Source organism: Toxorhynchites rutilus, chromosome 3 (assembly GCF_029784135.1).
Source record: "Toxorhynchites rutilus septentrionalis strain SRP chromosome 3, ASM2978413v1, whole genome shotgun sequence".
NCBI classification, from domain to species: Eukaryota; Metazoa; Arthropoda; class Insecta; order Diptera; family Culicidae; genus Toxorhynchites; species Toxorhynchites rutilus.
The window spans coordinates 309,893,349-309,914,709 of NC_073746.1; the positions used below are offsets into that span (position 1 = coordinate 309,893,349).

General features: G+C 37.8%; 1 protein-coding gene across 6 annotated transcripts in view; it reads right to left on the reverse strand.

Moving 5' to 3' along the window:
- The window catches only part of LOC129780448 (neurofibromin), a 67,081-nt gene that overhangs the window by 12,630 nt on the left and 33,090 nt on the right, over positions 1 to 21,361 (reverse strand). For 3 of the 6 annotated variants that reach the window (XR_008743923.1, XM_055788735.1, XM_055788734.1), the window contains exons 5-7: positions 15,771 to 16,018; positions 14,425 to 15,021; positions 87 to 191 (exon numbers count right to left, since the gene is read on the reverse strand). Coding sequence is in view for 5 of the 6 variants with exons in the window: in XM_055788735.1 (XP_055644710.1) it covers positions 87 to 191; positions 14,425 to 15,021; positions 15,771 to 16,018 (950 nt within the window). In the remaining variant the exon portion in view is untranslated. The remainder of the gene's footprint in view (positions 1 to 86; positions 192 to 14,424; positions 15,022 to 15,770; positions 16,019 to 21,361) is intronic. The other 3 variants (XM_055788737.1, XM_055788736.1, XM_055788738.1) reach the window with 3 other exon arrangements.

Consider the following 21,361-nt stretch of genomic DNA (forward strand, 5'->3'; position numbering starts at 1 on the left):
ATTGATTGGTGAATTGAAAGCAATAGAGAAGATAGAGCCGAAAAAACACGGGCAACGAAAAGGACATAGAGAAAAGTGGATGATACCTTCTGTCGATCGCTTGTTCCGGCGGACTTGCCCTGGCGTCCCTTCGGCGTCGGAACGGACAACGATCGCTGGGTTTTGAACAGTAGTCGGGCCATTTTTGAACACTGGTGTACATATGTGAGTGTGTCACGCAAATGTTTGCCAAAACAGTGCGATTACGAGAAAACAACGAAACGTGTAAACACAATGCAGCACATAATGGTTGGAACAGGGTGAGACAAAAGGAAACCGAAGCAAAAAGATAAGAATCGTAAAATGTCATTCAGGAGGTCCGAACACAGTTCCGAATCCGAATCCGCAGAGAGATACAGTGTAAGAAGGAATTGCATGCATGAAAAAGACACAAAACATTGTTCCAATTTGGTACATGAATATGAACAGAACATTACAGAAGTGAAAAAAAACAGAAATGGAATACATTTGGCGTGATAAGAGTAGGTATATGATGAATATTATTGGTGTAACGTGATGTCGAGGAAAGTGATGAACAATCGCAAACATTCCACGAAAAACAGATAATATTGGAGTGATGTTCGTGGTATAGGTAGCAAACATTGAAGATGGTGGTTGATGGTTGATTGATTGATTGATTGATTGATTGCAATGTTGGTCAGTCCAAACACACAAGCATCATCGGGCAGACGCAATGAACGGGGAGAAGAGAAAAACGGGAGAGCTATGAGAAACAAACGTATAGAACATAATCGGATGGATGAGAGAATGCTGGAATCCTGTATCAATATGTTATTAGATTTACCGGAAATTAACACACATAACCCTAAGAATTCTAGCAATCATTAATCGAAACTAAGGTCGATTCAAGGTAAACTGCTCAACAGTAGAACAGGAACTTTCCTGTGCTGATGAATTTTTCATATACAATTGAGATATATATTCAAAAACTTACAAAAGAGTATAACATTGCTTCTGTGCTCTTACTGTTAAATAAATTCAGCATCCATAACGATGAAGTAATTTCAACTTCTCAAAGTAGCAATTCTGTAGTATACTATTGGTACTCAGTTGAGATTGCAATACCAAATTACACTCTGAACCAATGTTGCCACAAGTACAAATTTGTATTATCAAAGGTACAGATTACAGATTTTTGTTTTTAAGTACAGATAGCTACAGATTTTTTTGACTGTAAAATTTTTCTAACACATTTTAATTATTTTGTTTCGCTATTGAAACAACTATAAAAGCAACATATGGAATGAATTAAAACAGAACTAGGCGTATCTTACTACCTTACCCTTACCATCGAAAACCATTGCACAATGGTCCAGGAGGTGCATTTAAGTGGAAATTAACATTTAGAGCTCGACAGTTATTCTCTAGACAAAAACTGTCTTAGACAAAGTTGTTACATATGATAGAGCGCTTATTTTTATGTTACCAAAAATAGGGTGACCAAAATTGTCGATGAAATAAAAAATATAACTTTCTTATCTTTACAGATAGAAGTAAACATAGTTCAACAATGTTGTAATCCCAGCTATTTGAGACACCTTTGTAGAACACAGTTTTATTTTATCTCTTGAAATAACCGATATAGCGTATTTTTTCTATGTTACATTAGGGTCACCATGAAACAAAATTGTTTTTAGCTCTAACTTTTAAATTCCAAATTCTACATACAAACTGTCTTCGAGAGACTTAAAGCTTAGTAATACAAATATTTTGCGATGCAGAACTTGTCAATATCTCAACTTCACTCAAAGTTATTGATATTTCTTGTCAAAAAACACGCTCTTTTCATTTGTTTGTCATTCTTTCTGGGGCAAATAAAAAAAAAGTTTGTTGGCTGAATTTGAAAGAACAAATTTCACTCTATATAATATGTGATTTTAAAAACTATGTTATTTTTTGTGTTTGAGTAAATCAAAATTGAAATCATGAGCTTTTGGATAAAAACACATCAATAATTTTAAGCAGGATTAAGATATTGACAAATTTCGCATCGCAAAATGTTGGTAATGATAAGCTCTAAAAGTCGTACGAAGACAGTTTTGATGTAGAATATTAATTACAAAAGTTAGAGTAAGAAAACCGTTTTTGCATGGTTATCCTAATGCAACTTAGATAGAAAGCACTAAAAACAATTTTGTGGGAGATATTTATTCTTTAGACAAAAACTGTCTTCGACAAAGTTGTTAGATATGATAGAGCGCTTATATTCATGTTATCAAAAATAGGGTGACCAAATTTTTCGATGAAATGAAAAATCTAAACAACTTTGTAGAATAAAGCATTTTCTATCTTTTAATATAATCGATTTAGCGCGTTTTTTCTAAGTTGCTTCAGTGTGACCATGAAAAAACGGGTTTTTTTGCTTTAACATTTAAAATTCTATATCAAAACTGTCTTCGTACGACTTTTGGAGCTTATTAATACAAGCATTTTTCGATGCAGAATTTGTTAATTTCTTAATCCTACTTAAAGTTATTAAAGATTTTTTACCCAAATTAATTTTTTCAATTTAAGTTTACTCAAACACAAAAAATAACAAAAATAACAAATAAGTTTGAAAATCACATAACATGTAGAGCGAAATATGCTCTTTCAAATTCGGTCAACAAACTTTATGTTAGCCCCAGAAAGAATGACAAGCAAATGAAAAGAGCGTGTTTTTTGGGAAGATATATCAATAACATTGAGTGAAGTTGAGATATTGATAAGTTCTGCATCGCAAAATATTTGTATTACTAAGCTCTAAAAGTCTCTCGAAGACAGTTTGTATGTAGAATTTCAAATATAAAAGTCAGAGCAAAAAACATTTTTTTCCATGGAGACCCTAACGTAACATAGAAAGAAGACGCTATATCGGTTATTTCAAGAGATAGAAAAAAAACTTTGTTCCACAAAGATGTCTCAAATAACCGGGACTACAACATTGTTGAACCATGTTTACTTCTATCTACAGGGTGGGCCATTTAAAGTGGAAGCATCTGGTAACCCTATAACTTTTGACAGAGATGTCAGATTAACAAATGTCATACTGCGTTGGAAGCGTCATTTCAGTACAATTTTAACCATGGAACAATACACACCTAAACAACGCGCTGAAATTGTTCAGCTGTACATTCAAAATAACTTCTCAATTGTGTTAACTAAACGTGCGTGGAAAAATAAAAATAAAGTTAAAACATCGCCTGGAGACAACACTATACGTTGATTATATGCCAAATTTATATCGTCTGGTAGTGTTGGTAATGCCAGTCATCTGTCCAGACAACGACCAAGACGTTTCGACGAGAATATTGATGCCGTTCGAGCCAGTGTTGCAGAGACTCCATCGACATCAGGTCGCCATCGTTCGCAAGAGTTAGGCATCGCTCGAACCACTCTCCGACGCATAATGAATTGGACAATTACTGGTTCCAACAGGACGGCGCTACATGCCATACAGCGGCTGCCACGACCAAATTATTGCACGAAATGTTCCCCGGAAGATTAATATCGAAAAACGGCGATTATGACTGGCCACCGAGATCACCTGATTTGACGCCTCCTGACTTTTTTTTATGGGGATATTTAAAATCCAAGGTATACACTGGTAAACCAAGGACCCTGGCTGCGCTGAAAGACAATATCCGACAAGAAATTGCTGCCATATCGGCCGAAGCATTGGGCAAAGTGATGGAAAATGCCGAAAAAAAGGCACATTTTGCGGTCAAGGCCAGAGGCGGTCATTTACGAGATATCATAATCAAAAAGTAGTTAGAACAAATCTCCTTGGACCAAAATAAATGAATTTCAAAAAAAAATTTTAAAATTCCACTTCTTTACTTTGCTATTGCAAAAACAAATCCTTCCACTTTAAATGGCCCACCCTGTATAAAGATAAGAAAGTTAAATTTTGATAACATAAAAATTTGCGCTCTATCATATCTAACAACTTTGTCTAAGACAGTGTTTGTCTAGAGAACAACTGTCGAGCTCTAAATGCTAATTTCCTCTTAAATGCACCTCCTGGACCGTTGTTCATTGGTGTTATTTCGATCATTGGCGCTAAAGAAACCTCAAATGTTCTAGAATAAATTCTTTCCCATCTTCCATTTTCCGGGAGATGACTGTTCGAAAAATCGAACATTGGCCACTACTTGTACTTTTTTTGCAAGTGCATAAACACTGCAGACAAAATGTAACTTTAATAAGTGAATGCATTAATTTTAGGATGATAGTCTCGAAGGAAAAACCACAATTCATTCACCTATGGGGAGATGTGATCTTCCTTATTTTGAATAAGTTTACTTCTTACCGACAAGCTTTTTTTTTAACGAAACGGTTTCTTTATCAGTGTGATGGCACACCGGATTCGGCGGAAAAACGTGCACACCAGCAGTCTCATTAAAATCGTCGTTCCATGTCATCACCTAAGATTGTTGCGAATAAAAACGTAACTCTTCATCAATATTTGCAAAATTAATCGGTGCTTATAAACATTTACAATTGGAAATGCAAAACAAATGTAAAATGTAATATCGAAAAGTAACTTCAAACTTTCATCAACCCAAAATAAACAATACATGAGAATAAAAATAATCTAATAGCAGACTTTATTTGAGATTAATATACAGCAATAGTATAACATCATGAATTTCAGACAAAAAGTTACTTTCTGAATTATAAACGGGAATTTTACGTTTAATAACACCCATCAGTTTTTGCACAGTTTTTCCTGTACACTTTTCTAAAGCGTTTCTCCAAATTATGTTATGAGCAGCCTTGTCATCCTTGCGAAAGATTCCTTCAACAATCGCCCAATAACACTCAATTGTGCGCAGCTGTCGTCAGTTAGGTGGATTGCTGTCTATTTCGAAATAATCGATATGGTTTTCCTTCAGCCAATAAATTTTTGAACGGGCATAGTGGGCGGATGCCAAATCCGGCCAAAATAATGATATGCTTATTGTACAATGGCAAAATGCGCTTCTGGGGTTGATGGTTCCTTTTGTGAAGAAAATGGATGAGCCCATGCCGCAGCTGTACAGGTAAACTTCGATATAACGTACATTTCACTTTCAAAATTGTACGTTGTATCGAATTGTACGTTATATCGAAGCATAATAAAGTACTCACAAACGTAGTCTATAAAACATTATTGTGTTGCTGTTTTAGTAAAGTTAATGAATAACTTCAATCAGAAAACGAAGCCAGTCTTTCTGTTGATGCTTCCCTTCGTACTGTTGATTAAAACTTGATTCATTTAGAATCCGGAATCACAAAACCTGTTGTATTTCGGGATTGATTAAAGGTACAAAACTTGTTTTAGCATCACAATACAGATAATTCATTGTTCTATCGGAAAAAAATATCGAAAAAAAATTCCTTTTACACTTTGGAAATGTGTACGTTATATCGAGGTAAAATGTTCGTTATATCGATGGTACGTTATAACGAGGGTACGTTATAACGAGGGTACGTTATAACGAGGGTACGTTATATGGAAGTTTCCCTGTATATGGCCTGCCAGATAAGCCCATTTTACCTGAATTTATCCACCCTAATAAACTTCGCTGAGTCAATAATATCCTCTTCGACAGCTTTTGTATAAAACTGGGGCCCAGGAAGAGCTATAGGGTCCTCCTTGGCATATGTTTCATCGTCCATCAAAATGCATAGTTGATTGTTACTCACAATTCGATCATACAGTTTTCGCGATCTGAGTTGAGCTTTTTGTTTGTCACTTTGTTTAGCAATTTTCTGTTTCTTATACGTCTTCAGATTATGTCTAGCTTTGATTCGTTGAATTATTCCATACGAAGTTCCGCCTTTTGGCCAAATCACGTATAGACATCAGCTTATGTATGTGTTGACATACACAACATATTTGTCCAATTTAGGGTCACTGGCACCTGATTCCGTTCGTATCGTGGCAAGTCTTCAAGCGTAAGCGTATGTATCTCAAATTTCTCAATAATTGCTTTCACACTTGCAACTCCTACTCGTTTGGCCTTTTGATTATAAGTAATGCCCTTTGAAGTACACCAAATGTGCAAGATTTGTTTTTTTACTTCGATTTTGATTCGCGCCATCTTCGTTGTTACAATTTAAAACCCAAAAAAGTATATAGGAAACAAAACGCTGAGTTGTCAAAATTTCTCCTCGAGAGCTGGACTGGTATTCATCGGATTTGGACAATAAAGCGGAATTGAGAAGAGTGATACTACGACAGTTGTTTCAACAACCTCTTCGATACGTTGAGGAGATGAGGCCACCCAGTCAGTTCGGAGGCATTTATCTTTTCCCAAGATGATTTGGACCATATTATAGATTATTTCGTGCAGCCGCTCGCTCTCATAAATTAAGAAAAAAAAGGAAGTTGGACCAAAACTCCCTCTTTTCCAGCCACGTTTTTCCTTCGTTCTGTATCGGGAAGCTGTAGAGCACCAGCTTCCTTTCTTATTTTACTTATGACGAACTCTCCGTTACCTGTTCTGTTAAGAATCGCTCTGAATATTCTTGCGTGCTACGTGTCCTTCTTGGTTGTTTACTCCTTGGCCTTGATAAAGCGTTATTCCTTGGATTCCTACGCAAGTTTGTGTAAACACGAAGAACTTATGATTTGTAGGAATAGCGTTAAGGTGAAGGTGGAAGCTAGCCACAAATGGCTGCCACAATGGCGCTCATTTCATCAATCTCCCTCCCTCACCCCTCGCCCGAAAATCGATAGTTTTGCGAAACAGTGTGAAGAAAATGATCGTTTTCCTATCAAGTAATATCAACCAAACTATAATCGATTACTCACAAGATATTAAATTTTCATCTGCTGTCGCACTGTATAGTGAAAAACGTCGGAAAACTCGAGCTAGTGCTCTGAAAGTTAAATTTCCATTATTCAATCTTCGGCAATGGTTTTGTTTGTATTGGTGAAAGCATGGTTATTTTTTTCGACACTGATGCCAGACAACATCATCGAAACAGCTATAAAAACCACTCAATAAAATTTTCATGTCATGAAAATCAATAGAATAAAATTGTGTTGATATTAATACAATTATTATTTTCACGTTTAATGGGTCTATAATGTAAGTTTTAACAACATTAACATTGGGTAATAAAATTGTATTGCAGAGCTCGGAACACTGCCACGACTGCTTATGCTTTCAAAACCAGAAAACGGTAAAGTATTACATTCAATCAAAATGCCTCGGCCAACGAAGAGAAGAGCTCTCCAACGTGAATATGTGAAAACAATACGATCAACGAAGGAAAATAATAAGGAATTATCAACATCGAATTACTATACGGAAGAACTTGTTAATACCAAAAGAGCCCCATTTCGCATGTGTTATAAATTTGCTCATGATACGCTCGCGTATAATCAGAATTTTACTTCATATGCAAATGCACCTTCTATATATATTTAAATTTGCAATTTTTCATCGGAACATATCGTTCATACAAATGCACCTTCTATATATATTTAAATTTGCAATTTTTCATCGGAACATATCGTTCATACATTTTACTTTAGTATTGAATTGTTATTTTTTTTTCAAATGTATTCAAAAACTCGTGTCAATGAAGCGCCACACAGTCTGATAAGGGAATTGATCTATTTACGTGTGCTTTCCTCTTCTCTCACAAACACTATTACCCCATTTTTACACGTGGGTTTACCTATACTACTACAATGGCTAGCTTCCACCTTCACCTTAAGGCTGCGGTATGAACTGCTAGCGAGTTGGAAGTTGTGTATAGTTTCAATAGTTCGTCGACGGTGCAATACGCATTGGCAGGAATTTTTGTCACGCCGTAAGACGCTAAGGAGTGGAGTGCTCTAAGCTGGAGACATCGGAGGTTTCTTCTGTGAAGGATTCGTTGAGAGTCACCCAGAAACAATTTCTCAGAAACGCGTCGCCATGGCATTAACGCCCTAACCAAGGGCACTCCAATTGTAGCTACTCAGAAACTCATTGCGTGCAGCAATAACAAGGCACGATAGTAGTGTCGAAACGTGTAATTTAACGTAATTTCGATCAAATCGCGTAAAAAGGAATCCAATGTATACACCGTTTTGTTCTATATTTTTACTATAATAACAAATGGTAATCACTTGGTATCATATCCGGAGTGTAATATGGATGCACAAGAAAACCCGTAACCAAGCTCGCGGAGCTTCTGGCGAGTCATTTTCGTTACGTGCGGACAGGCTTTGTCCTGATAAAACACAATTCCTCATCCGTTAGTCAAAGCTAATCACTTTTAGGTGATTGCTTCATTCAGATGGTCCAATTATTGTTAGAACATGTCTTATTAACCCTTTCGCGGTCGTATGTCTGCTCTAAGACACTAGGCCAAGAAACTATAATAAGCTTATATTTTATCCAATCATGTATCAGCTTACACTTTTTCTAAACGAACCTTAAAGTCTAGTAAACCTGTTTACGAATCAATACGATGCTCCCGTAAATAATAGATAACGCTACTCAGCATAAACAAAAGTTGTCACCCATGCAAGTCAGTCGCCCGTTGTGCATAACGTCGTCAAATGTCAACTATAATTGGACATTTTGCTTGTTGAAATATTTAAAAATAATACTACAAAATGGCAGAAAAAAAACTTATTTGGCTTTGCTGCTGTTTGTGCCGGTTCATCGCATTTTGACAACCAAACATTTTTGCTTGATGTGTTAATCTGCTTCAGAAATGGGTCGGTTGAAATGATAGAAATGGGTTGTGCCCATATCGTGCTCCTTTTCGTATCCAGCTTTGTCCAAATGAGGGTGGAGAGGGTAGCCATGATCGTTACGTAACAAAATTCCATTTTCATTCCTAAATTAATTCACGCGCCCCTTTATGCTTGAGCAGCAGAGCCCGAAGTCTTCGAAGATGAAAAACGAAAATCGACTCTTTTCTCAGTAGCTTCGCTTCGACTAGGACTACTTCGGCATTCGCCGTCAACATACTTTAAATTGACAAGAAAATGAATTGACGAGCGTTGAGAGCGAGGATGACTGGTGAACTATCCTAGTCAATGGTTATTCTAATTGACATGACTAATGTATACTAATCTGCCTCTTCATTCAACTTCACTTCAATCCACACTTCTATTCCCCTGACATGCATTTTGCAGCACACGTACACAATCTTATTTTTACGTCCATATAAAGTGAAATGAAAACTTGATTTCTGATGCAAATAAGTAGTTACACCATTAATGGACATGTTGTCTACCCACCGTGGACTCAAACCAACGAACTTAGACAGTTATCAGGTATGCTATAAAGGTCCTCAAGTTAGTATTTGTAAAAAGCGTGTAGTTTGGGAGGAATTCTTAAAAACAGTTTCGTTCCCTTTGTCTCCGAGCTCAATTTTGTGAAAAAACATACAGGTTTATATCAATAAAATCCACAAATTTGTCAGTGTTTCTCAACACAACACTGCACGCTATTTTATTTTTGTGAGAAATTTTCATGTACGTTATAAACAAATATAGCTCACTTGTAGTATATGTCAAACCACGTTGAACCCAAACATCGATACATGCACACGTGATACAGAGAGAGAATACAGAGAGAGAAACGAATTCATTTTGGGGGGAGTCAGTTCAATATGCATTGAAGTCCATTTGACGGGGAAGAATGGAATGCGATGGTCGCGTCGTAAAGAGAGATAGCAACTAAACGCCCGAATGACTATTGAGTCATGTTGACAGAAAAACTGCTGGACAGTCTTCCGTGTTTCACAAAAAACACTGCGTTCGAGATAAACATGTTCACGCTGCTGATTGCAGTTTTGTGTTTGAATACAAACATGATTTTTTCGTACCTGTGTTTGGAAATGTGATATGTTTGTATTCGTAGCATATTTAGATATACGATGTTTAATCCGAAAGTTTCACATGATGTTCGATCCTGATGTACAGGCAGTGCGTAGAGTAGAAGAAGCGAATCGGACACCACACCACCGCCACTCAACACAAGGTATGTTGGTGTGTTGACATGGGAAAAATGCTACCATATCATGACAATGGGTGCTATGTCTAAAATGTTGGGCAAATAAAATAAACCTCTTAATCTGTTCTGAACAAAATAAACGTCAATTGATATCAGAGTTCTTCACAATTGATATCATTATTTAGTGCACGCATCAATTTATATATTGAATATATGTAACATCCGCTCATTAGCTATTTGAACAAGTAGTAAAATTGAATCGAGTGTGGCGGAGAGTGTTTAGTTATCCACATCAAAATACCAAGAATAGGTGTAAACTTTCCTGAAACATGCATCTAAAACTAATTTTTGAGTATTTATTTATTTATTTGGCCAGCATTTGTATGACGTCGCCCTGCTGTGCACTCGGTTCCCCAGACTTCAATTGGCAACATGCACGGAGAAAAAAAATCTCATAGCTTCTTTTTATTTAGAGAATGTTTTCATGTTTCATAAAGAATATTTAATCATACTTGCAAAATGTGTATCAACTCATAGCCTCTGAGTTCATGTAATTTTTGCAATACGATTTAAATTGATAGTTCGTTTCTGTGAAAAAATATTCTGCAAAGAAATGTTTTAGGAGGAATTATTTTTTTCTGTGCATGAAAAGAAACGAAGAGCAATGAAATAATGCGACAACGGGTGGTATGTTTTGTACATGATGTGCTTGAATTATAAACACCATGTTTGTTTATGATTTGAGAAACGCGTGTGATTCAAACATGTTTGTGTTTGTGCATCATTGAGCTTGTTTGGAATAAACATTGAACACTAGCGAAAAGTATGTTCGTGTTCAAACATGGAATTTGAACATCACGCGGACATGTGTAAGTGTTTTTCGAAAGACTGCTGCTGGGAGAAGCCAAAACTCATTTCCAATTGAATACGAAGGCGACTTTCTTCATAGTACGCTGACTATCCTCAGTTGAATATGGCTTTGCCGAGCCCTGTTGGGCAGCTAGCTTCGATTCTGGAACCGAAAGAAATATGTTCCCTGAGCCAAGATAATAAAGCACGTGTTGTAATGGGCTTAACAGCAGCCAGTAAGTATGCACCGATCAAAGCATATCGATTATCGCGTTAACCTACTGGATCATGATTTTGTCATGGCTGGTAAACATAAGCTTATTCCACCTGTACAAAATAAAGCTAGGGCAGGGTACAAAATGAAACTAGGACAATAGTGCCTTGTATATTGGGAAACGAATTCCTGCAAAAACATGTAGTATATATCGGGAGAAATCTCAACCATGTAGTTTTCGGTAATAATACCGATGATATAGGTGAATCGAATATAAAATCCCAAACATTCAATGGAATAGGGGTACAAAATATGTGCCGCAAATCATTTGAAAACGAAAAAAACAATGAATTCGAGGAAAATGCCGTATTTGAATACGACAAAAGCGATGAAGCACTATACAACGTTGAACAACCACAATATTTAGCAAGACTGTTAGATCTGAACGCGGACATGGATTATAACATTATGGAATATAAGAACATCCAGATGATTCGGGGTTACGAACGGTATAAAAAATTAGCTGAGACAATTAATCTAGATCATTTGAACAAGGAGGAATTAAACTCTATCGCATCAATTCTGAATCACCATAAGGACGTATTTTTTCTAGAAGGGGATAAACTTGAACATACAGACACAGTTGTACATGAAATCGAAACTACAACAAACATTCCAATTTACAAAAGACAGTACCGATTTCCGGAATCTACGAAGAAACACATCAATGAAGAGATTGATGAAATGTACAAACAAGGAATAATTAAACCAAGCAAAAGTCCTTGGAATGCCCCGGTGCTTTGCATACCAAAGAAAAGTGTGGATGCCGAGGGAAATAAAAAGTATCGAATCGTAGTGGATTTCCGAGCTTTGAATTTGATCACCAAACCGTTCGTTTACCCAATTCCACTAATCGACGAGATTCTTGATAACCTGGGAGATGGTGAGTATTTTTCAACCTTGGATCTTAAATCAGGATTTTACCAAGTTCCCATTCATTCAAGAGACAGAGCGAAGACAGCTTTTTCAACCCCACGGGGGCATTTTGAATTTACGAGAATGCCTATGGGACTGAGGAACAGTCCTTCAACATTCCAGAAACTGATGAATACAATCCTTTATGAATTAGGAGATGTAAAATCAATTACCTATTTAGATGATATAATATTATTTGGAAAGACGATAGAGGAACACAACGAGAACTTATGCAAGGTTCTAGAAGCCCTAAGTCGACATAATTTGAAAATTGAACCATCAAAATGTCAAATTTTGAAATCAGAACTAAAATTTTTGGGACACACAGTTGATAAGAGAGGGATTCGCCCCACAACTGACAATATTGTGACCATTAAGGAAATGCCGGTGCCAACAACAATCAAGGAAGTCCGATCATTCCTGGGAACAGTAAATTTCTACGGGAAATTCATCCCGAGAATTGCTCACAGTAGGAAACCACTAAACAATCTTTTGAAAAAAGACTCCAAGTTCATTTGGACCGAGGAGTGTCAAATTGCTTTCGAAGAATTGAAAAACTTCCTAACTTCTGATTCTCTACTGGTGAGACCAAACTATAAAGATACATTTGTCATAACAACAGACGCGAGTGAGTACGCTATTGGGGCAGTACTCTCAAATGAGAAAACTACAGATAGACCTATTGCATACGCTAGCAGAGGACTCGTAGGTGCCGAAAAGAAATACCATACAATTGAAAAAGAACTGTTGGCAATCGTATGGGCAGTGAACCATTTTAAGAATACATTTTCAATCAAAAGTTCATTGTATGTTGTACAATCAAAACCGCTATGTTGAACTTGCCCCTGGAAATTTGACGAATAAACAAAACTAAAGTGGGGCCGGTTCGACATAAGCGGGACTTATAAATTAAATAAGGGCGCTACACTTGATCATGCTGAAGCAATTTAATACAGTGAAGACATTTTATCATGGGCTCGATTTGCCTGAATTTGTGCGATCTGCCTGAATTTGATGTTATTCGGTGTCAAAGAAGAATCAAGCCAGTAACCATAATTAATGTGGATGGAGAAACAGACGAGAACCCTCGTCTTAAAAAGGTCATAGATATTTTCGATTTATAATTTTAATCAATTGAATCTCAATGCAATATTCGTCACTACGCAGTGCTTTCAGCCAAGTTGAACGTCGGATGATTCCTCTTTGCCGGGAGTTAGCAGGTACTTCCGCATAATCATGAGTCACTTGGATGATAAACTCAAAACAAGGGACCAGGAACTGAAAACGAAATATTTTGAGTATGCAAGGATTCCGTCTCTGTTCGAAATTTATGAACTTGATGAAAGTATGATCATTTGATTCCGACCTGGGTGGATGTCTGATTTTCTATATTAATATTTTCATTACTTAAAAAAAGCTTTATTATTATAAAATTTTCCAAACGTCTTTGACTTTGTGTACAGATTATGTTAGCGTTACGGAACTTAAAAGGGAGGGAAGTTTGTCTTGCGTTACTTATTGTTACAAAGACGGGGAGGAGGTTCAAGAGGCACATTGTAGCGTTACGTATGTACCACGCCTAACAACCTAGTCAATACACAAACCCATCGTTCTGAAATGCGGGTCGCAACGTAGATTAACCCCCACCTGGTGAGGTGTGCACTTGCCCTTTATTTCTTCAAGAATAATGACTCTCTCTTTGAGAGGACACAAGCAATGAGTTTGGTTTCCTGACAGAGAGACTCAATATCCTGGATTTGTATAAACTATATTTATCAATAAAATATTGTCCAAAAATAATCATTATAATGAATCTCCCTTCAGGCCACACGGTGGATAACGTGCAAAAGTGAAATGGAAACGAACCAAAACGAAAAAAAATCACACAATTGGTATGGAAAAAGATTCTGGAACACTATCCGGCTTCATAGATTAGTAGTGGGTGGATAGAAACAACAGGTCCAAATTTTTGGGGGAACATAGTGGAGGGATTTTCTAGAAGAAGATAATGTGGAAAAAAGTACAACTAGCAGTGTAAGACAAACCTTTCTTTAACCACTTCAGCGCACTGATAGACAGCATTCTTGTGGGAATCGTTGATAGTTTACTAGAAATATTAACGTAAATGCAACGGGGATATCGAGACAAGGTAAGTGTGTAGGTGTGAGAGGGAACAAGTGTTCGACTATTTGGAAAAAAATATAAAACTGTGTAGAACAAAAAAGTTTTTCGAGGGGAGGGCAAATCTGAATTGAGGGAAATAGGCATGAAACACGAAGATAGGATAGAGAGCAGTAGCTTAAAGAAGAAAGAGACTTTGGTTTCTTGCAAGATGCTCGAGAAAAGAGAGTTTTTACGATTTGTTGGTTGCATTTGGTTTAGTATCCTTACTTTGATCGATGAAATGTCTTGCAAACAGTCGACGATAAAGTTATTCGTCTCGTCGTCATTCTCAACATCTTCGATAGATTGTGCCGGGCTAGTACTGTTAGTGGCGCTACTGTTCGCCGTATTGATCGTCAGCGTACTGTTCGTGGTGGCGGAGTTTGTACAAGTGATGGTCAGATTAGTGGTAGTAATAGCAGTGGTCGAAGCTGTGTTAATGGTGGTATTACTGATTGTGCCCAAGGCGGCAGAGGGTGGAGCAGAGGAGATGCTAGTACCCGAGTAAATGTGAGCCTGCTTGAGGGCCATCAGCTTAGCAATGTTTGGATTGACCAGAACCATCTGATGACTGACCGGTTCTGAAGAGGAGCGACGGTTGCGGAAATCGCTCCGTTGATACGCGCCACCACCGATCTGACTGTTTGTGTTGTTTACATTAGTGGAGGTGTTGTTGTTATTCATATTAGTGGTGTTGTACGCGGAAGGTGTGGTATTTGTATTAGTACAAGCATGTGACACAAACGAGGAATGACTGATCATCCCAAGGTGCGGATTATGGGTTAAGTCTAAACTTCGCCAGGATTTTCCTCTGATAGCTGGGTCCTAGATGAGGAGACGGTGGGATGCATACAAAATGGGTTTTAAAATTACATCGCATTAAAAGTGTTTCTAAGTTCATAGATAATAATCGTAACAGGGGGTAGAAGATGAGTTTGCCAGATTTTGTTCACACGAATACGTTCCAAGAAATGTTCGTCAGTACCTTATGACGAGCAAATCTTGTCAAACTTGTGAACTTTTCCAAGGGTTTCACACATTTTTCATTTCTCCCTCTGCACAAGTGACAAGTGAAGGATAGATGGAATGAGATAACAAGATGGGAACATCGAGGAAACAGAAAGTAAAACAACCAAAAATCCTTACAAACTAACTTCTGACAACACTCCACGCTGTTTCGAAATCATATTCAAATTGAACACAAATCCGAATGAATGCAACATCGTGGAATTGGAGGTGAATGAATGAGTGACAAAGTACCATCGGATGAGATCAATTTATGAGTATACAGCGGAATCATCAAAAACCAAGTAACATATTTCTACTGGTTCAGAAAGATTGTAAACTAAATACCGAACGTCAATTGTTATTCCAACAATAAAAAATCTACACAATCAAGAATATACAACTTTTATGTCTGTTAGTAAATGAAACGCTGATCAAACTCCGGACGGGGTTGATAGGTGACCCCGGTACGATAGGGAAAAATGCTTCCCATATCCAATCGCTAACTGATCATGACAAATCGAATGGATGTTGGATATACTCCGGTGAGGAGTACACGTTTCGCTTACCTGATGTGGTTGGACCTTGTGCGATTGACGCGCGTACTGAATCGCTGATTGATCCAACATGTCCCAGGACTTCTGTCTGCGGACATTTTGTCCGCCGGAACCACTTTGGGATCCACCGGCCGCATTCGATGACGATGAGTCACCGCTGCTGTTCGTATCTGTAACGCTGTTTGTTTCAATGGGCCAGCGTGGTAGCGTGTGCTTCACGTGACACCGTGATCGGACTTCTTCCGAGAAGCAAACCAAAGCTGGAAAGAGGGATAATTAAGACGCAGTGTGTTAATGTATAGTTTGAGTATTTTGCCCGAGACGAACGAAAATTTAAAAAGAGAACTCATTCAGATTATAGAATTTTTACCGTTACCAAATTTACCCTAAAATAGCTCCAAACAGCGCTCTTAATCGTTGATGCATATTTGATCGACTACTAGAGACCGCCGAACCCACGTACACGGATGAATTCATACTTCTCCATTGTTTGGAAGATACAAAAATTACATTAAATTACAAACTCGTCGCTTCAGACGCTTCGATTGGGTGAAGGTTTTTCTAATTCATCTTTCGCTAGAATCTATTTTGTTGAACAATTGAATAATTGAACTTTATTTAACTTCTTTTGCATTTGCGGCCCTTACTGACCCTTACTTTGTAGAGGTTGCTAACCGATACTTTCGGAACTTGTAAGACATTGTTGAGAAGAATCCTCAATTCGACAAAAGCAAAATTTACCAGACCTACAGTATGGTCTTTGGACGTAAGACTCTGTGATATCGCGGTTTTGCTGGAGAATTCCTGGTGATTTGTTCTCATTCATTAATTCTGATAAGCCTTTCCAATGTTTTCGTGTGATACCATCGATTTGGTATGTAAAAAAATTCAGTCAATTTCAAAAAATCTCAAAAAATTGAAAGGAGCAAAAACCTTGACACCAAAATGAAAAATTAAATGAATCCTAGAGCTTGTGTTATGTCGGGAGATGAAACAATTGGACTTTCAGTTGTTGATCGGTGAAGACGAAGAAAAATTTGCTGGATTGTTGAGGAAACATTTGATTGTTTTAACGATGTTATGAATAAATTTCGAATAATTAATCCACATAGAAGAGATATCGTAAATTTCTCATACCACGGAACATATTTATTCCATATCTCCAAAACCCTGTCAACTGATTTTTATTTAATCCATGTGCAAATCTATACAAACATTTCCTGAAAACCCATCTTCATACCATCGTGTTTGCCATGGTACAACTTTTTTGAACCCCCTCACTTTACCAGCTTGTAACTACACTGGATTCTTTTTTACGCGATTGATGCGTGCGCGCAAAAAAAAAGTTACAGGAGGGTTGTGTCCGCGACACGACCGCATAGCTGACGTAGGATTCCGTTAGGCTATCTGTTGATTTTGGATATGTTTGGAGAATTACATCGTTAAACTCTTTGATAATGATTTGGTGGCCCTGAAAAGGGCCGTTTTGTTTGGTTGTTGGAAATTGTTTGTTCACTCAACCAGTGATTACCGAGTCATGATGACAGAAGGATGGTAAACAGTCGTTAGATGGCGCGTTTCAGATAAAATATACTGAAGTGGGACGAGATTTGATGAAAACCACCCTCTGTGATCTTGGACGAGATGCCTCCTATGATATGTATGGATGAAATGAAGAAAAAAAAACTCACCAATGTAATATAAGATTATTACCAATACCGAACACAATTATCAATTTTTCTCATCAGTAAAAACATGTTACTTTAATATAGAGAAAACATATTTGAAATGGAAAAAGTAATTTTCTTTGATAATTTTTACTTTCTGAGTATTTATTCAACCCAATACGAATATTAGTTGGATTAGCAATACCTAATACTATATGTAGAGCTAAAAAATTAACTATCCTTGAGTGAAAATGAACACAACAAAACAGACAGTTTAAATCAAACGATCCGTTCTCGAGCAGGAACAAACCTTGGTTTTTATTTATTTAAATTTAAATAAATCGTTTCATACATCAAGTCATTTTTAACACAACTGCTCCCATATACAATTTTACAGTTATTTGTGTGCCAAATTTTTCACAATACACGACAGGTCATTGATATGAAATTTCACGAAGCAATGAACATTAAAGTTCCAAATTTAAATCGTATTCGCTAGAATTAATCGTATCACTCACATTATATTTGCAATGCCGATTCCCCCCTGGCAGCTTGGTTTTGATGACTCTGTCAGGGAACACATTTCGGTAGAAACAAAAGTTCTCTCTAATCTCATGTATTTGCAATGCCGATTTACTCCAGGAAGCTTAGTTTTGATATCTCTGTTAGGCAATACATTTCAGTAGGAACAAAAGCTCCCTATACTCTCATGCATTTGCAATGCTGATTTTCCCCAGGTAGCTTGGTTTTGATGTCTCTGTTAGGGACCCGCCGCATGTGTCGTCAATTTCGACCAATCAAAAGTGGGTATTTCAGTTGGGATAGGGGTTGAGATTTTTCAATTGTTCGATAATTAGTTTCATTACATATATTATTTTCTTCAATTTAAAAAAAATGTTATGGAGTGCCGAAATCGATTGACGCAAAAATTTCATCGATCCATCATGAACTGACTGAGCGATAAGCGTTTGAAATTGGACAATTTTCACGATGTACTCGATTTTCGATTTTCAATTTGTACCCCAATATGTTCCTGAAAGACGTAATCCTACGTCAAAATCGCATCATTTCGCGCAAACCGCGTAATTTCGAGGGAATTGCCTAAAAATAAATTGCCCATTCATCGGCACGCGCTCGTCCCAACACACTTGCAGAATTACACTTCACAACGAGGCAACGATAGGCAGATCGTGTAATTTCGAGAAAATCGCATATTTTCGAGCAAATCACGTAAAAAATGCGATGGAAGTGCGCTCCGGTCGCTCCAGTTGTTTACAAGTGCATTGAGCCATTTCAATTCATTGTCGCCATTCGTTCCTTTTCCATCGTTCCCGAAAGATTTAATAAGTCAACTGTGTCTGAGAAGCAAAACATATATCATGTCAAAGCAAGGCTCGAACAACAAACGGCATAAACAAGTGTTTCATCCTCCGAATAGCAACTCGGGTGTTTCCAGCAGCGATCTGGCCAGGATGTTTACACAGCAGGGAAAATCGACGCAGGAATAGTCCCAATTGGGAAATGGGCTGCGTGAACTGAATAGAAGACTAGAAGGCATCAAGGTGCATTTTTTTACGATCGTGTGTTCAAAACTCAGGGCCCTCATTGACCATCTTTGTGTTGTTACAGAATAGCTACGTCCACGCAACAATCATCAGCGATGGAGATCGATCCACGGTCGAAATAAGATCGATTCATCCATACAACTGCTCTGCTCTGCAAGACACATCGGGCTGCTGTTCTATAAATAACTCAACAATGATCAATCAACTGTCTCCGCTGTCCGGTGGTCCGTCCAACTGGATAATGGAAGAACAGAAAGAATACTACGCCTAAATGGCTACCGTGTGAATGTACCATATGTAATGGTATAGAAGGAATACTGGCGAATGACAACTGTGTAATGTGCTAATTATAGATATGATAACCATGTGACATGTACACGATTAAAATTCGGCTCTGTTACATCTAAAATGCTAATGAGCCTTAAATAAATAAATGGGATAAAAAAAAGGTGCATTTGATGAACGTTCACTACAAGTTGTCCTGGATTGAAAACGAAGTAGATGCCAACACAGACGCAATTAGTAGATCGGTAGTACGTAACGACCTGATCATTAGTGGGGTTCCGTATCTGAAGGACGAAAATTTACCGTCCTATTTTCGAAGCTAGTGTACTGTGCTGGGCTTTGCTGAAGCTTCCATTCCACTCGTGAATATTCATAGGATGGCAAAATCTGACATTCGTGAGGACAGCATCCGTTTCATACTGGTTTAATTCACTATTACGAATCAACGAAATGATTTCGTTGGAAGGTACCACACTCGCTCATTATTAAATCGGCTTCAAGTCAGATAAACGGATCTACATCAACGAGAACCTTCATTCGTTCGATAACTCGCAAGTAGATCGGACAGGTTTTCGAAACGACCCAACAAAGGTGTTTTTTTCCACATCGAATCAGACTGTGTTTTTTTTTCATCGGTTGCGCTTGCGAGTAGAGCGAAGCTCAAAGTGGTGCGCGACCGAGACGCAGAGGATACAATTCAGACAGATTCATCACACACGCCACACAGCAGCGGCAAGTATAAGTTTATTTTTCTTTTGTCCTCCTATCATTCCTTCTACCATCTGTGCTCGATTTACACCATTGTTCATCTGTGTGTTTACCAAATCTGCAAACGTTGGCATTAGGAGTGTCTATTTTTTCTTGGTTACATTACCGTTGAAATTTTATTGGAACTTTTTTTCATTTTATAATTTTATATAAATAAAATAAATTAATATAAATATTATCCGCAGCATAACCTTATAATATTTTTTTTTTTCATTTTGATAATTATTATATTCTGTTCATATCGAACAGTTGGCCGATTTTTCTAATATGGCTGAGGGCGGAAAGGACCCCCCGTTGACGCAATTGAATATTTCTGATACCGAACCTCCTCCTGAAGAGCAGGAGGATGAAGCAGAAATTGAGGTAGAAAATTCTGTTTACGAAGTTGATAGTTCCGAAGATGAGGAAATCGACGAGAAACAGGATTTTCATCCTAAAGAATACCCTGAAGGCTCCAAAGGCCCATTCAATGTGTACTTTAGACGAAAATCCAAACCTCTCAATGTCATTCGCATCTCGAAGGAACTAACTCAACATTTTTCTGACGTTACCGAAATTACACGGATGGGGCCAGACAAACTACGAGTTGTCGTCTCAAGCAGGACCCAAGCGAACAAAATAACGCGCTGCGACCTCTTTGCGATTGAGTATCGTGTATACGTACCCTGTTGCAACGTCGAAATAGACGGCGTAATAACCGAAAAGGGTTTGGCCCGAAAAGAGATAATCGATGATGTCGGTCGCTTCAAGAACTCCACACTAAAAACTGTGAAGATTCTTGCATGCGATCGACTGAAATCTGTGTCACATAAAAATGACAAAAGAATTCTCAATCGGACAAACTCTTTTCGTGTGACTTTTGAGGGTTCCGCCCTTCCAAATTACGTTGCAATAGGGGCACTTCGTTTACCTGTTCGGTTGTTTGTACCCCGGGTAATGAAATGCAACAAATGTATGCAACTCGGTCACACGGCCGCCTATTGTTGCAATAAAAAACGTTGCGCAGAAAGAATACCGAAACTTCCCAAGTTGGAATGAAGCCTCGAACTGAACGTACTGAGAATAGGCCGAAGCAAGTACCTCCCGGTTTACGTGGTCATGCTACCAACCAGGGGTCCTCAGCACTTCCCGGAACAACAACGAACACGTCTGTTCCATTTTCGCGGTCGAAGCAACAGCCACTACCTGGCCTGCTTGCGCTTTCAGACCTTGTGGATAACATTTTAAATGCTTTAAATATAAATGATCCTCTTAAAAGCATAGTATTATGTTTGCTTCCGGTTGTGAGAACATTTTTGAAAGAAAAATGTGGCTTTTT